Source organism: Elephas maximus, chromosome 1 (genome assembly GCF_024166365.1).
Source record: "Elephas maximus indicus isolate mEleMax1 chromosome 1, mEleMax1 primary haplotype, whole genome shotgun sequence".
Classification (NCBI taxonomy): domain Eukaryota; kingdom Metazoa; phylum Chordata; class Mammalia; order Proboscidea; family Elephantidae; genus Elephas; species Elephas maximus.
This window is the reverse complement of record NC_064819.1, coordinates 25,818,390-25,836,555: the sequence shown is the minus strand read 5'-3', so window position 1 is coordinate 25,836,555 and position 18,166 is coordinate 25,818,390. Positions and strand designations below refer to the sequence as shown.

The 18,166-nt window shown below is 41.4% G+C and overlaps 1 protein-coding gene across 1 annotated transcript in view; it reads left to right on the top strand.

Moving 5' to 3' along the window:
* Positions 1-18,166, top strand: part of TPRG1 (tumor protein p63 regulated 1) — a 173,029-nt gene that overhangs the window by 22,201 nt on the left and 132,662 nt on the right. Inside the window, exon 2 of the mRNA XM_049880501.1 lies at positions 11,827-12,057. Coding sequence (XP_049736458.1) covers positions 11,836-12,057 — 222 coding nt within the window. The 5' untranslated portion in view covers positions 11,827-11,835. The remainder of the gene's footprint in view (positions 1-11,826; positions 12,058-18,166) is intronic.

Below are 18,166 nucleotides of genomic sequence, written 5' to 3'. Positions count from 1 at the left end.
TATTCCTCTTCAGTTGTCACCACGTTTCTGTCCCTACCCTGCCCCAGGCTCTATGTGGTCAGGCCAACTGTGAAATAGGGAACTTTTCTACTGCCTGAGTTACAAGGTGGTTCACAGGTTGACTTCATTGTGCTTTTCAAACACATCTCCAGCCAACCCTCCCCTGACTCGCAGATCCCTGTTCCGTTTATTTGTGGGGAAACTCCATTTGTTCAGGGGGCTGAGGGGAAGAACCTGAGGGATCAGGGTATGTAAGTAAAATACACATATATTTCCAACAAATAAACAGACACACGAACACACATGCACACGAATGAGAATTCGATTTGCCCTGGAAAGACAGAAGAAAAGGGATAGTGTCATGTTGGAGTGTGACAAATGTGACCGACTTCTGCACATTCTCTCTAAATCTTCAATGAAGTTATTAATCTTATGACATCCTTGAGGCAAGTGGATTCCTTACATCGCAGACTTTGCACTTGGATTGTCGGTGATGGAACTATTCAGCAAGTATAGAGGTGTGACAGCAGAAAAAAGGGCGAGGAAGCAAAACCTGGGAATACAGAGAGAATGTGAGGAGGATTTCGGACTTTCATCCCACAACTGAATGCTAGTTTTGATAAATGTAGTCAGCTCTTCAAGGAGCCCTGGTAGCACAATAGTTAAGTGCTTAGCAGTTAACCAAAAGGTTGACAGTTCGAACCCACCCAGTGACTCTGAGAGAGAAAAACCTGGTGATCTGCTCCATAATGATTACAATCAGAGTGCCCTATGGGGGCAATTCTAGTCTGTCACATGGGTACTTATGAATTGGAGTTGACTCAATGGCCCCTAGCAACCACAGACAGCTCTTAAGCTGTGAGGGGTAGAGGATAGACAGCTGACATCTCAGATACACACACCACATTACTTGGCAAAGTAGAGCACACCCTCCTATTTCCACCTCACACCTTTGCCTAGAATGTCCTCCTCCCATTTCTAAACTGCAGTCATCTCCGAGGCACCTTTTCCACACCTTCAGCTTTCCACACTCTCAGCCCTCCTTACTCCACCTTCCCCCATTACTCCCATCTTCTCTTTCTATTGTGTTTTGTACACTTACTCCTCTTTGTTTTTCCCTGTCATGTAAGACAGCAATTATCTGTTTCTGTTTCTGCCACCTCCATTAGACTATGAGCTTCTATAGTTTAAAGGCTGTGGCATGTGTTTTTACATGTGGCTGTGTGAGCTTAAGTGTGGGTTCTTAGAAGATGCCCCGCCCTGAGCTTCATTACTCAGTCCACAAACACCCACAGGACATTCACTACGTATGTGCAAAGAAAGATGAATCAGATACAATCCTTACCCTTCAGATCACAAACACCACAGAGAAACAAGCAGGGTATCTGTTCATCCATTCAAGAAACTTGGACTTAGTGCCTGCTCTGAACTCTGCCCATACTAAGGGCTGGACTGTAAAGGTAAAGGCAGCAGGGTCCAGCTCCAGGGTGTGGAAGACCGGAACGTAAATGGCAACAACAGAGCAGTGTTATAAACCCTCTAGGAGTCAAGAACTCAAGCGATATCATAACCTAGACTAGGCAGAAAAAAGAGATGGAAATTTGCGAGAAAATGAATTTCAAGGAGTTACAGGGGACCTGTAATCTCAGAAAGTTCTCATGGCCAATATCGTTATCTATAGTGATCAATTCTTTTCCTTATGTATGTTTGAGAAAATCCCTTTCAAAGTAAAATCTTGTGTGTGGAACTCAGCATCCTCTGAATTCTTCCCTTCTTAAACGCAAGCATAGTCACTGGAGTTCTAGCATGCCCACGGCATTGACTTGGGTGAGGTGTCTCAACTGTCCACCATCCATGGCCCTGGCAGCTCTGGTCGCTGTGATTTTCCACTAGCATTGAAGGGAAGGCAGATGCCAAGTACCCCAAATTTCTACCATGGGGGCTCAAATTTGTGGCAGTCACCACAATCCCCTTTAGAACTAACCTGCTTGGTTGGAGTCCCCTCATGAAGATGAGGTGGGCATCATATATGAACAACCTCTGTAAGCTACCTTAAAAAAAAAAAGCTATGATATTCTGGACACTGAAGAAAAATGAATTAAATCTCTTGGAGTCAAAGAGCTGGAAGGCACCTTAGGGATAATTTAGTCCAACAACATTCATACTTGAAAAAATTTGATGTTTTTCCCCCAAAATGAAAGCTTCACAAGTCCAAAATCCAAAACTAAATCTGTTGCTGTTGAATCAATTCTGACTTGTGGAGAGTCCATTTGTTAAAGAGTAGAGCTGTCCCATAGGGATTTCTTGGCTGTAATCTTTGCAGAACAGATCACCAGTGCTCCTGGGTGGGTTCAAACCACCAACCTTTAGGTTGATGGAGGAGCACAAATTGTTTGAGCCACCCGGGAACCTCAGAAGAAGTCCATGGACAGATAAATACATTTGCTCTCATTGAAATGGGGTTGGTGACTAAAAGCCCTTGGGTTATTTTAGGGCTTTGGGAAGTACCATTTGAGAACCGTAAAGTCCAGCCCCCTCATTTTACAAATGAGGAGCTTGTTGGTGGTGGCTGAGAGGCATTGAGGAAGTGGCTTGTCCAGGGTCACCTACCGTGTGTGTCAGAGGGTGAAGGTCCACATTTCTCTAACCTAGCCCTGAATTTGGGAACCCGCTGGCATAGTGGTTAAGTAGTATTGCTGCTAACCAAAAGGTTGCAGTTTGAATTCACCAGACTCTCTTTGGAAACTCTATGGGGCAGCTCTACTCTGTCCTATAGGGTCACTATGAGTCTGAATTCAACTTGACAGCAACAGGTTAGCCCTGTATTCTTCCACCCTTCCCCTCTTTGTATCTGCCTGCTGAGTCTAAGTACTGGTGGCTGTGCAGGGGTAGCCCAACAGAGGGTAAGAGCTGGCAGAGACCCTCCATCAACCCAACTTTCCCCCAGGACACAGAGCTTCCCTGCTGGTATGTTATCACCAATGTACAACATGTAAAATTGTGAATAATTGCCAATTTTCTTACTTCAACTGGCACAGAAGCGGGCTTGTTGGAGAGTTACGAGGTGTTGGAGTATTGTTGTTTTATCCACTGCACAGTCTTTGGCTGTTCTCACAGGCCCAGGAAAGGCTGCTCACATAAATTCACATAAATTACCTTTAGAAAATGTCAAAATTAAAAGTAGATTTCTACTTTGGGGATGTGCCTGGAGAACGTTAACCCCTTCATGTGGGTGGAGATGGCCACATCGGAAAACATGGTTGGCATCTTTGTGTGTGACGTTGGCCACAGGAACCGACTCCTGGACTTCCCTCCTCCCCACTCCCATCCCACCTGCATGAGGGTATCAGGTCTTGTTAACAGATTTGTACTGACTTTCCTAAGCCCCTGGCTTGCCCACACATATGCCTCTGGATGCAGTGTTTTTAAACCTGTGGTGCCCATAACTTATTTGCTGTCATGATTAACCTTATTTTTAATTAACTAACTCTGAGAATTCAGAGGACACATGTAATCCTTCTCGGCCTCAGTTCCCCCATTTGCAAAACATGCAGTATAGAATGGATGAGCGTTTCCTAAGGAGGCAGCTTGTCTTCCTAAGGATCCCGAGAGGTAGCAATGAGGATCTTTGAGAAGCTCTGACTAAACGTTGTGTGGAAATCACAGACACTGCCAACAGGGTTAAAAAGCAAAAAACAAACTTCCCTTTCTTTGCGTCTGGCTGGAGTTGTGGCCACTCCTTTCAAGCTGATTAGAAGTCCTTGGTGGAAGTTAGTCTTCTACTTCCCTGAGAGACAAATATTTTTGTCTCTACCATGAGTAAGAAGGAGCCCTGGTGGTGCAAACGGTTTAAGGCCTAGGCTGGTAACCAAAAGCTTGGTCGTTCAATCCTACCCAGTGGCTCTGGGGAAGGAAGAACTGGCAATCTGCTCCCATAAAGACTGCAGCCTAAGAAACCCTATGGGGCACTTATATTCTGTTCCGTAGAGTCTCTTGAGTTCTCTTGAGTCAGAATCCACACGAGGGCACAGAACAACTATGAGTATGAGTAAAGCACTGTGCTGGGACCTGTCTTTGACTTGAACAACGAAAGAATGATTTTCCTAAGATTATGCAGTTTGTCTATAGGACAGAAAACTTTCAATATGTGGTAGGACTGAATCCTTAGGAATAAAGTAATTGGAAAACCCTGGATTGGGGAAGCAGGAGATTTGTAGCTCTGTTGGATGAATTTCCAGAATGGAATATTTACCCGGAATATAAGTTTACTGTTGATGTTGAGTCAATTACGACTCATAGCTCGCGACCCTATAGGGATAGAGTAGAACTGCCCCATAAGTTTTCCGTGGAGTGGCTGGTGGATTTGAATTGCTGATCTTTTTGTTAGTAGGCAAGCTCTTAACTACTGCTCCACCAGGGCTCTAAGTAGGGCCACATTATGACTTTCATGGGCCTGTTAAAAGAAATTTTCAACAAAACATTTATCGTGGTTTGAACTCACTGGCTTTATTTAGCAATTAATGAATTGGGCTGCATCTAGTATGAAAGTCAAACTAGAGCTCTGAAGAGCAGTACAAAGCAGAAGGGTTTTATAGACAACAGACACCTAGGAACAAGGAAGCTACATTGGGCCAAAAGTGATTGGTTAGTACTAAGTTACTTTCCTAACCTCGCATATTGGAAACTTCTTTGTCAGGTCTTCTACTCTAGCTAAGGCAACAAGTACGTCTTGGCTGATTGAGGCTTCCACTTCTGGGAAGTTTAAGCATTTACAGGAAACAGAAGCTTAGGTTTCGTTTGCTGATGTGGAGCTTAGCATAAGTGACTCCATCTTGGGCCTAGTATAGCCACATGGACAGGCCCTAAGCTCTTTTCCATGTGATAATAAAATCAATATTAAATATTATATTCATACAGCATTAAATAGTTCATTATTTTATTTTTTCTGTTTTAGGCAAAATGTAATCAAGTTTATGGGTTCCAAAAATTTCAACTTCTTTTTCTAATGTGAGAAAGAGATTAAAACATTTTCTTTGGCTCTAAAAGCTGTTTTTGCTTTTGATTTTGAAATCTATAAAGGCATTTTCATAGGCCCCTAAAAATGTTATGGGCCCCAGGCACCGTGCCTCTTGTGACTAACGGGTGCGTGGGCCTTGATTCGAGGTGGAGAAGACTTGTAGCCTCAGCGCTGAAGGTGAGGCTGGTGATTCTGGTGAGAAGCTGGTGATGACTGTAGCTTATGTGAGTGCCTCTTACCTGAGCCTTGTTGTCAGTCCCAGAAGGGTGCTGGCTGGCCTCAGATGCCCAGCAAAAGTACTTCCTGCTGCCAGTTGCATAGGTTTGATGACTGCTTCTCTGCTGTTTTTCTAAATGCTGCAACTTTAAGCAGGGGAAAGACATTGAACTCTATAGACTTCAAGGGACTAGGACTCTGGTATCAAGCTTTGTCTCCATCTGCGGGACCTTGGGCAAAGCCATTACCTCAATGGTTCTAGTTCAATATCTGCAAAAGAAAGGGGTTGGGCTTGAATATATTTCTCTAGCTATCATTTATGCCTTGTGTGTTTCTGAAATATTATTTGGAAAAATCACAAAGGGATAGAAGAAACCATGTACTTTGGTGTACTTAGACCTGTATCTGGAGATAACTTATTTACTGTCATAATATACTCAATTTAGTTCTGAATTTCCTAGCAGCTGAGAACTATGAAATTCTTATTGTCTGACCAAAGGAAGGTAACAAAAACTTATTCTTTGGCATTTACTCATACATTTTATTTTTAATTGGAACTCAAACAAAACCAAACCTTTTGCCGTTGAGTTGATTCTGACTCATAGCAACCCTATAGGACAGAGTAGAACTGCCCCATAGGGTTCCCAAGGAGCAGCTGGTGGATTTGAACTGCCAACTTTTTGTCAACAGTCAAGCTCTTAACCACTAACTTATTGCAAAGGTAACATTATTGCAAATTAATTTTTTTAAAGTGAAAATTCACTTATGGTCCAACTCTCTATAATATCTAGTGTTTGCCAATGTAAAACTTAGTCAAATGTCCATTACCAGCAAAAAAGGTTTATTTTGCAAAGTTTTATTTCTTTCTTTTATTTTTTTCGCCTTTTCTTATTATTGTGCTTTAGATGAAGTGCATCTTCATCTTTAGATGAAGTAGCTTCTCATTGAACTATTAGTACAGATCGTTTTGTGACATAGGTTACCAACCCCATGACATGTCAACACTCTCCCTTCTCTACCTTGGGTTCCCTGTTACCAGCTTTCCTATGCCTCCTGCCTTCTAGTCCTTGCCCCTGGGCTGGTGTGCCCCTTTAGTCTTGTTTTGTTTTATGGGCCTTTCTAATCTTTGGTTGAAGGGTGAACCTCAGGAGTGACTTCACTACTGAGCTAAAAGAGTGTCCAGGGGCCGTACTGTCAGTTTCTCCAGTCTCTTTCAGGCCAGTGAGTCTGGCCTTTTTTTGTGAGTTAGAATTTTGTTCTACATTTTTCTCCAGCTCTGTCCAGGACCCTCTATTGTGACCCCTGTCAGAGCAGTCAGTGTTGGTAACTGGGTACCATTGAGTTGTACTGGACTCAGTCAGGTGGAAGCTGTGGTAGTTGTGGTCCATTAGTCCTTTGGACTAGTCTTTCCCTTATGTCTTTGGTTTTCTTCATTCTCCCTTGCTCCCAACAGAATGAGACCAGTGGAGCATCTTAGATGGCTGCTCACAAGCTTTTAAGGCCCAGATGCTACTCTTCAAAGTAGAATGTAGGACATTTTCTTTATAAACTATGTTATGCCAATTGACCTAGACATTCCCTGATACCATGGTCCACATAGCCCCCAGCCCAGTAATTCGGTCCCTCAGGGGGTTTGGATGTATCTGTGAAGCTTCCATGACCTCCAGCAAAAATGTTTTTGCCTTTTTGTTTGTTTTTCCGCTTAAGAGGGTGCATTCTTTATTCCCATGCTACTACAGTGATTGTGGATGTTATTTTCAATGTCTGCACAATATCACTTGGATAATACTTAGCCACTCCTTGATCACTAGGTGTTTAGTTTGTTTCTAATTTTTTATTAACATCCAGAATAAGCAATTATTATTTCTGTCTTCTTCTTTAGGCTAATTTTCATTACATGAATTCCCTGGAGTAAGATTAGATCAAAAAAGTATGGATATAATCTGGTTTTTCTAAGCTTTGACCATTTGCTTCCCTTAGAAACTGCACTGCTTTAGCCCTCCTGAGCATTTGATGCTAAGATAAATTTACTGGAGGAATCTTATGGAAACAATAATCCTTTTCAGTTCTTAATAGCTCTGGATGGGTCTGCTGCCAAGGTGTAATTTATCCATATACATGAAATGGAAACATTTGACTTTGGCCGGATTTGTTACTAGTATTAATATGCTTTTGGTATTTCAGTGTGTATAGTCTATTTCTGCAGCAACAGAAGGGCATTTTTTATTGATTTGGGAATAAAGAAACTGCCTGAGCAGCAATGAGGAATGAGGTGGGGAGCTTAGATGATGGCGCTTCTCTCTTATGGGCAGGTTGTTGAAGAAGTTACATTCATTGCCTTAGAAAAGATGTCCCAGTGACTGGAACAGAGCTGGGATCTTTCTGGATTGGGCTGGCTCCACTTAACACTCCCACTATGCAAGGCTGTAAGAATTTAAATTGAGCCGAGAGTTTCCTTGTTTCCTGGATCTCAAACAGCTAGGTCTCTGAGTGCTCTGGCTCCCCAAATGTTTCCAGAGCAGACAGCCTGCGGGAAAGGAAGCAGGGCTAATTAAATCCTCCCTCTGTTTTCCAGGCATAAGAGCCTCTCGCAGATGTCTGTTGTTAGGCGTGTGTTCACAAAGTGCTGCAAATACAGAAGCAGGCTTTCCTTTCCCGATGGCACAAGCTTTCCTTCACAGGTTACAGGGAACTCCAGAAACACGTTTCCTTCCAGCACCCACTGTACTAGAGGCGGCAGACCTGCCTAAGTAGAGCATGTAGTTGCCAGGGAGGTCAAAATGCCTCGCTGATCACACACACACACACACACACACACTTTCTCCAGCTTCTCTGTACCCTGTATCTTCACAGGCCAGTCTGTGCCTTTTGTAAACCTAACTTTTAAAAATTACCAGAAAGCTCAGTGAAGCCCACCTTGATACAGGATAGTGTGGCATCATGATGGTTGGGAGTTGGATGGTTGGGATTTCATGTTGAGAGTCCTGGTTGGGAGTCCAGGGGCTGTCGCCACTATCCAGGTGCACCCATGGGTGGACACTATCAACTCTGTGATCCTCAGAAAGATGGGGATGAAGTCAACAACCAGCTGTGTGTACTTGTCTGTCTATCTGCACTGCACATGCAGACAGGCTGTGCCTCAAACTTCAAAGCAGCCATAAGACTGTTGGGAATGAGACATACTCACTGGCATCAACCATTCCATGGGTGCTATGATCATGTTATCAAGCCAGACATATGAGACCCTCACACAGTATTGGAAAAGTGAAAGCCATTATAATTATTATTTATAGAAACCAAACATTAAAAAATAACAGCAGATTCCAAAGGAGAAATGCTTACCCTTCTGCAAATTACCCATGTCCATTCTTAAGTCCCTGTGCAGGCATGTCTTGGTTCAGGTGAGAGGCTATGTTCACATCATCGCTGCTTCTGGCTACCACGTCGCTGCCTGAGGCTCTTACTCTGCCCCTGGGCCCTTCTAAGCCTCTGCCGCCATTCCTTCCACAATACTTGGGTCTGTGGGGTCTCTTGTTGCCACACTACTTGGACCCCCACTGCCCAAGGGAGGAGGCATGCAGCCCTGCACAGGGCACACTCAGGCCTCTCTAGCCCCACACAGTCAAGCGTTACAGCTCTTCTAGCTCTGACGGCAAGACTCCTGCCCAGAGGTGTCTGGCTCTGCCCCACTATAGGAATATCCGTGCACAGGGCGCACTCAGGTCTCTTCCCTGCATGGGCAAGTGTTACAGCTATTTTTAGCCCTGCCAGCAAACCTTCTGCCCGAAGGTTCTCAGCTCTCTCTCCATGGGCTAAGCAGGCTTACTCCCACTGTCTCTCGTTGTCTTCAGCATTCACTTTCTTCTCGGTCTAGTAGGTTCTCAGCACAGGGACCTGAGGTCCTTGGTCCAAAGGATGTGCTCTGCTCCAGACTCTTCTTCCTGATGGTAGGGAGGTCCCCCTGAACCTCTGTAGGATTAGCCCTTTTAAGCCTAGCAGGATGGCAAAACCAAGCAATCCCCTTGTTAAGCCACAGTCACCCTATTTGCATGATCATAGTAAATTGTCTGATCCCTGAAAGGGTTTTACACATCTTATTTGCATAGTTCCAGCTGATCATTTTTGTGGAAATTAAAAGGCCATGGATAGCCATATAAAAGCAATTTACTGCACCACACCAGTCTTCCTCCCAGAGTTGCTGGGAGGATCAGATGAGATAAAACGGTGTGAACTTCACAGGGCTGTTCCTTCACTTGTGAGCTGCTGTTATCCCCTAGTCAATGTGTTTTCGCCTATATTCAAACCCCTCAGGGTGGCTATATACCCACGTTTGCCTGGAACAGTCTCAGTTTACTCCTATCATCCTGGCTTAATTTTTAATAGGACCTATTTCATGTTTAAAATTACCCAAGCATAGGCAATAAATTCTATTATCGCACAATTTTTACCTCTCTCACAGGGGCCTATCTACAGAAAATAGTGCCGCTGGCAATTAGTTTTAAATTCTTGAATGATCTCTCACAGCTGATGATGGAAACAGTGATGGCCAGTAGAAACTGCTCATTGGTGTCCCTCCCCAAGTGGCGCCTAGCACACATGCGCCCTACCAGCTATAACTTAGCTACTCCTCTGCTGTCTCAGGTTCTCTATCTGGTTGATCCCATCTTCTGGGGTGAGGACAGGGGCTTTGTCCCACTTTCTGGTGTTTCATAAGAACCAAGAATGTTGAGCTGAATGAAAACCACCTTTGTCTGATTAAGAATACTGTGGCAGCTCCGAGAAAAAGATGGTATTCCTAGCTAGTCAGTGAACCTGGGATCTTCTTCAATGGAGCCTTGGCAGCGTGCTCACGGCAGGGAGGACTAACCAACCTTAGCCTGAAAATGGCGACCTGACTAAGATTCACCAGGCTAGCATGCACCTTCTATTTTGTTTTCTTTTATATTCCCAAAAAGGAAATCAATTTATTTATTAAAAAAAAATTTTTTTGTCGTATATGATCATTGTAATCATTCAGAAACTCATCAAAACAGAAAATAAAAATCACCTGTAACCCTATAATCCAGGGATAACAATTGTTAATATTTTAGTTTATTTCTTTCCAGGGTTTTTTTTTTAACCTTTATCACATCATATATTTATCAACCATTCTATGGGTGGAAATAAAATTACAATAAACTGTTGTTATTGTTTAATATTTGCTTTTTATAAATAATAATAATGGCTTTCGCTTTGCCAGCACTGTGTCAGCATCTCATGTGTCTGGCTGGATAACAGATGAATATAGAATATACAAATGGTGTGATAAAGATTAGAAAAAGTCTAACGTATATATATGTATGCATAAGGTGTGTTGTTGTTACGTGTCAAGTTTATTCTAACGTATAGCAGCCCCATGTGACAAAGAAAGACTGCCCCATGGAGTTTTCTTGGCTGTAATCTTTACAGAAGCAGATTGCCAGCTCTTTCTCCTGCGGATAGGCTAGGTGGATAAAAATCCCAATCTTTTGGTTAGCAGCCAAGCGCTTAACCATTGCATCACCAGAGCTCCCTCTCTTTCTTCTTTGTCTCTTTCTGTACACACACACACACACAAGTACAGGTATAATATTTTCCTTTCTTCCTTCCTTCTTCCCTCCCTCCTTCCCTCCCTCCCTTCTCTTTCTTCCTGAATTGTTTTAACAAAATTGAATAACATTATTTATAATATTTTATAACTTACTTTTTCCGTCAACAATATGTTTGGGGCATCTTTCCATGATAAAAATATATATTCCCATTTTTAGTGGCCTCATTATGTTTTATTTTATGGTGTGCTATATTTTATTGAGCCAGTTGCCTGCTGATAGATACTTAGTTCCATTAGAATTTTTTTGGTATTATTTACAATATTGCGTAAGTGTTTAACATTATTATACATGCTGTTTTGCTATTAGATGTGTATTTTTCTGCTATTTGATAAGAGGTTGAGATGAACAACTACATATGTGTGTGTATATATATATATATTTGGGCATTTATCTAAATTATTTCCTTAGGACACATTTTAGAATTGGAATTTTTCGATTAAAAGATAATGTCACTTTCAAGTGCCTTTGTGCCCTATTACCACTTTAGATCTAACCCAAGAAGCAATTGAGAAGCTGCATTTTCATGGCTTTTCATCCTTAAATAGGCCAGCAGAATGGTGAGTTTTCGAGCAAAAAGTCTATGAAATCTTAGAAAGAAATTGTCTGATAAATATTTCATACTGCTCTCCTTTGTTCAGATTCTTGTCCCCTGGGATTAAAAATGAGAAATGGAATGACTTGCAGGCTCTTTTTCTCTGTCCAAAGGATCCCTGTCCCCCCACGCCCCCCCCCCCCGCCGCCCCATAAATGGCCATACAGAATCATGGTTGATTATTTAGGAACCTATTATTATTTTTTTTTTTTAATGGGATGAAGGCGCGTCTATCAGGTCCTCTATTTTGTTCACATGTGGCAGTTTGTCAGTTTCAGGAACATCATTTGCTTATCTTCGCCTGTTTTATCATAGCTAGGACACAGGTTTTTTTTGTTTTTGTTTAATCAGAAGATGGTTTCTTCTTTTAGGCTGAAGAAATGTCAGTGATTGGAAGTTTTGAAGGTTTCCAGCCTGTGTCTCTGAAGCAAGAGGGAGACATCCACCCCTCTGAGACTGATCACCTGTCCACAGAGGAGGGTGACCCAGGCAAGGAAGCAGCGCCAATGCAGACTTCCAGGCAACGGAGTGTGACTGAATCAACACTCTACCCGAATCCCTATCACAGTTCTTACATGCCGCGGAAGTACTTTGTTACACGGGTAAAACAGTCTTTGAGTTTCTATTCTGAAAACACCTGCAGTGTGTGTGTGCATGTGAATGTGTAAGTCTGTCTTGGAGGGGTGGATTAAGTGACAATAATGATAGGTAACATTTATCGCTAAGTGCCAGGCATTATGCCAAACTCTTTATATGAGTCAATTCATTCAATCTTCCCAAAAGCCTTAAGAGGCACATATTATTAATATCTTTATTTTCTAGAAGGACTGAAATTGAGAAGTTTAGTGACTTGTCCAAGGTCACATGATTAGTGATAGAGCCAGGATTCTGTCTTAATCTAGTTTGCACTCTTCAATACTATACAGAAATTGTTAAAAAAAAAAAAAAATTCTAGCATCCTTTTATTATGCTAAAAACCCCCAAAACCCAGTGTCGTCGAGTCGATTCCAACTCATAGCGACCCTATAGGACAGAGTAGAACTGCCCCATAGAGTTTCCAAGGAGCATCTAGCGGATTTGAACTGCCAACCCTTTGGTTAGCAGCCATAGGACTTAGCCACTATTCCACCGGGGTTTCCTTTATTATGCTAGTATTCCAGTAAGTGTTTTCCCATTTGTCATCTCACATAACATTCACAATAATCCTGTGAAGTAGACATCCTTACTCTCTTTTAGCAGATGGAGGGTCTGAATTTCAGAGAAGTGAAGGGTTCTGTTCTTGATCACACAGATAATATCAAGGAGAAGAAGGTCCTCCAACCTCTCTGGATCTTCAGCTCCTTGGTCAATATTCCTGCTAAGCCTGTCCTCAACTAATTTTCTGTGAAAAGAGACATAGCAGCTAGAATATAAAGCTCTGAACCAACCCATCTGAGGTATTGGCTGTACATTTAGAAAAGACATGGGGTGTTGGAGTGGAAAACGTTGCTGAGAATGAGCCCAACCTCTTGGGTATACTTTGAAATGCTGGTATTACAATATGGGAATACCCAAAAACGCCAAACCCACTGCCGTCAAGTAGATTCCGACTCATAGTGATCCTATAGGACAGAGTATAACTGCCCCATAGGGTTTCCAAGCAGTGCCTGGAGAATTTGAATTATTGACATTTTGGTTAGCAGCTGTAGCTCTTAACCACTACACCACCACGGTGGGAGTAGGGACTTTTAATCCTAACCCTGTAGCAGCAGCCTGATGCTGAGCTTTCTAACCCATGCATTGGAGGTGGGAAAATAAGTGATTGAGTGGGTAGTGGAGCTGAGGCTTATGTATCTGGACATAATACCAAATTAGATTTGTAACATTGGAATCAAGTGGAGAGTGTTTCATGGATTTGTAGTGCAATTCTCTCTTTAGCTACGCTTCCTATTTATAGATCTTCCTTCCTATTCCTTTACATTCTTGTTAACGCACTAGTGGTTAGCTTATAGGCTACAATCAATTTAAAGGCAGAGTCAGGGTGTATGCACTATGGCAACAAAGACCATTTCATTTTCAAGCATACTTGGTCCATCTCTATTGGAAAAAATATTTTTCAACTCAATCTTATAAATAAATGGAAGCCAAGGTTTTGTGACAAAGCTATAACTAATAAATTCTGATTTGTTGGCTTTTAAAATGTATCCTTGCTTGAGATGAAGTTTTAACTAAAACGACTTAATGTATGTGTGTGTTTCAATACTACATATACCCATATCAATGTATTTAGTGACTCATATGTAACAAGGGTTGCTATCAGTCAGAATCTACTCTTTGGCAATGGTTTTTTTTTTTTTTTTGTGTAACAAGATGTTTTGCTGGGTCGCTATGAGTAGGAATTGACTCGACGGCACTGGGTCTGGGTTATACCATGTGTGTATTTGTATGAGTGTTTTTGCATACATAAAACATACAGTTTCTTTTCCAAAGTACTTGGACTTTATTGAATATGCAAAGTCATGTTGTAAGATTTAAATGCAAAGGGAATCAAAGCATCTCTTAAGTTTCCTTGTCTTTCCTATCAGTGATGCATCAGTCAAGGTTTGATGAGAAAAGGCCAACCACGAGTGACGCAGAATAAGGGATTTATCATCAGGAGTTGGTACAACTGTGAGAGGTAGTAGAGAAGTCTATGCAAAGCCATTTCCTTTGCATCTGGTGATGGACCTGTAGTTGCTATAGGTCAACCAATTGGCAGCTATGAATTTGGGAAGAACAAGGCAAAACTGGAACTTGTAAAGGCAAACTGGAATTACTGGTGACCAAGTGGAGCCCGTTAGGAAAAACTGTAATCTATTTCTGTTTCCCACTAACTCCAGATTTGATGATGCAAGTGACCTGTAGGAGAATCAGGTGCCTTTCACCACTTAGCTGCACACGTACCCAGCCCAGGGCTAAGATTCTAATAAGTGAAATAAGCTGTAGGCTTAGCTGCTACCCCATTCCATCAGCAAAGCAGGAGATCAACAGCCATGAACATGAACCACCAGAGTACCACAGCAGGTAGAATGACTGATGTTTCACTTCCGCCTTTCAAATCTTACTCAAATATATTTTGTGGCAAAGCCTAACATGGAAACATACAGGGAATGGAATTCTAGGCAATATAGTTCCAGCTTAGCTAAATTCACATAGTCCAAAGCCACCATAAGTGATATTTTTTGGTAACATGATGCTTTTATTTGTGTGGCTCTATATAGCTTTTTTTTTTTTTTTTTTATGGAGCCCTGGTGGCATAGTGATTAAGAGCTTGGCTGCTAACCAAAATGTTGGCAGTTCAAATCCACCAGCCATTTCTTGGAAACCCTTTGGGGCAGTTCTACTCTGTCATATAGGGTCGCTAGGAATTGGAATTGACTCGACAGCAATGGGTTTGGTTTAATTTTATATAGCTTATAAAATAAATTCACATACTTTATCTGCTTGGTCCTCCAGAGCAGTGTTGTGAGGTAGGCAGGTAAGGCTTAGCACCCTGGTTTTCAGGGTGAACAAAATGAAGTTTCAGAGGAGTGAGGTGAAGTGTCCAAGTCACATAAGATTTGTAGGAGAGCTAGAATCTGGATGTTCTGACTCTAAGTCCAATGCTTTTTCCACCACACACAATAAATGGCTCCTTCCTGAGGGCTTTCAGTGACTGACCCCAATTGATGTGAAGAACTTCTTCTCCGTCAGGTGCGTAGAAAATAAACCCTAAGTTCTCAAGAGCTTGAGAGGGAAAGCCATCTATTTTTATTAGTGAGTCTAAAGTAGATACAAGGGCTCTTTAGGAGCTATGATGGCTACACTCCCAAGGCACTCAGGATTTGCTCTCCTGCAGATCAAGAGACGTGATATGAGGAGTTCTTACCAGGAAGTGGTAGATAGAGACAGACTTAATGGCGTACGAATATAATGAAAATAAAATTGATGGCTCAACTGAACTTACAATGATAAACGTTTCTTGAACGTATACATGTACTCTTGGAAGATGGGCATTGTAGATACCCAGGCCATGGTTACAAGCACAATTTCACCACTTACAGGGTGTGTATCCACAAGAGTATCTCAGCCTCCACCTCTCAATTCTTTGTCTCTAAAGTCGGATAAAATACCTATCTTATGTGGAGGTTGAAATAAAGAAGCTTTATAGAAATACTTAGTACAGCGTGTGGCACACCTATAAACATTCCTTAAACGGCATCTCACTGCTATTATAAATGCATTCACCCTCCTTTTTTCTTGATTGATTATTCACATTTCTGTAACTGGTCACAACAGATGACATTACGATGGCCATGATGTCACCATGCCCTCCAGTGTCATCTCTGACTATGGATGTATAGAGTCTGTAGCAGTAAAGAGGTTCAAATGAAAGAAGCAAATTCCATTTTATCAAAGGCTAATCAAATTAGGCCAAGCCCTTTAAGGATTCAAACCTATGAAAGATTCAAACCTATGAAAGATTCATCATAAAGCATCACCCCTTGGAACTGAAATGAGGTCTGCAGGTGGTCTAGCTCAACGCTTCTCAATCATTATTCTGTTGACAAATCATCTGAATATCTTTTAAAATGCCGATTCTGATTCAGTCGGTCTGGATGAGGCCCTAAATTTGGCATTTCCATAAACTCTCTGACAATACTTATGCTCTCTGTACAAAAACCACACTTGGGGTACCAAGAATCTCGCATGCCCTGTCGTTTTCAGATGGAACTAATTTTGGGCAGTTATTTGCCCTAAATCATAACAATTAGTGGGTATTGACTTCCTCAAGCTTGTAATGGCAAAGCTAGGGATAGAACCAAAGTGTTGCAATTCATAATTCTGTGACACCACACAGCAACTAAAAAGCAAAACAAAAAAAGCAATTTATTCCAGAGTCAGAATTTAAAACAGAGATGTTAAAAATTCAGAAGAGCAGTAGGTAATAATTGAATAGAAGAATTCCTTGGTCAGGTATTTTATTTTGTTAAAATGTTTTAAAAATCACTGAGAAGGAGGTGGTCTATTGAAGAAAACTTTTTAAAAAATGTAGATAAGGAAAGAAAAAAAAAGTCATCATAATTCCACTGCTAAAAGTTAGCCAAAATGTACTGAATATTCTCTTACTCCTTTTGGTATATACCATTCCTTGTTTTTTACTTACATGTAAAATTTTTCATGCAAAAATAGGATTATACTGTAATTATCAATAAATATACTTCCATAATATCATTTTTAATGGTTCCATAATATCCCACTATGGGAATATACTACAATTTATTTAACTTTTGCTGCATATTTAGGTTATTTCCTGTTCATAGCTTTTCAAATGAGAAGTTATTTCTTTACCTCCTATGGTAGGATGATACGGAAATCAGTTTCCCAGCAGCCAGGAGTAAACACCCAATGCTATAATAAGGATAAGGATTCTGTATTTGCATAGGTGTTAAACCTAACACTGTAAATTTGATCCTAACTCAGGGTTTCCCTCTGTTACAGAGTAGAACTGTGGCCCATAGGGTTTTATTGGCTGTAATCATTATGGAAGCAGATCTCTAGACCTGTCTTCTGTGGTACTACTGGGTGGATTCAAATGCAAACCATTTATGCCACCCAAGGATCTGTGCCTAGGGATTACTGATACAGAAATCTAAAATCATCTAGGACAAACGAGAGGTATGTTTAACATCAACCCTGGTAGAGTAGTGGTTAAGAACTACAGCTGCTAACTGAAAGGTTGGCTGTTTGAATCTACCAGATGCTCCTTGGAAACCCTTTGGGACAGTTCTACTGTGTCCTATAGCATTGCTATGAGTTAAAATTGACTTGATAGCAATGTTTGTTTGTTTGTTTGTTTTAGTTAATCTCATGTATTAGGTCACACTTCTGAATACCAGTTTATAGGAGAGTTCATCCTGATGCCTTAAACCTTTTGTGTCCTTTTATAAGTCAATCTGGGGTGTTTCTCTCTTTCCACAGCCTTCCATGCCTGTTATTTATTTACTGAAACTGTGCCTCTCCATTGTAGCTAAACAGCATTCAGCTCAGAGTCATAAGGCTTTAGGGGGATATCTGATCAATCCCTGAATCTCACAAAGGAGACGTGACTTGTCCAAGAGCAGCCAGCAGCCTAGAGGCCATGAGAGACTGGAAGCCAGGACTGAAACCCAAAATTCCTGACACTTTTCACCATGCCTCTGACCTTGGAGAGTAAATGAGAGGTTGTGCTAACGAAGGTCGGAACCACTCACAGTTGGTGTGTTTGGATACTCTTTTCCTCCTCTTTTAGTTAATCTGCTATTATTGCTTAGACATATCTAAAAATAGCTAGTACATTCTCTGAACAAAAGTACCCCTCAAAGCTAATAACTTGAGGTGTAGTAGGATAACCACTTTAGTTGTGGAGACTGATATTCAAAAGCAACTTCCGATGAAAGGAACAATACTTAACCCCCATGAGGAAAGATATTTTTAAACACCCTGGAGGGCTCTATATTTGCAGATACCTTATCAGAAAGTTGAAAGCCATTAGGGATGGGGAATTATCTCTAAATTTATACTTCAGAATGTAAATTACATACAAACTAATGGGACTAAAACTATTTGATCTTTTAATATTTAATTAATGGTTCCCCATGGCCTTTTTATAGCCTGTGTTCTATTGTGAGCAACGAGATTTTAATAAGCAGGTTTGGGACTTCCCATTGTGTA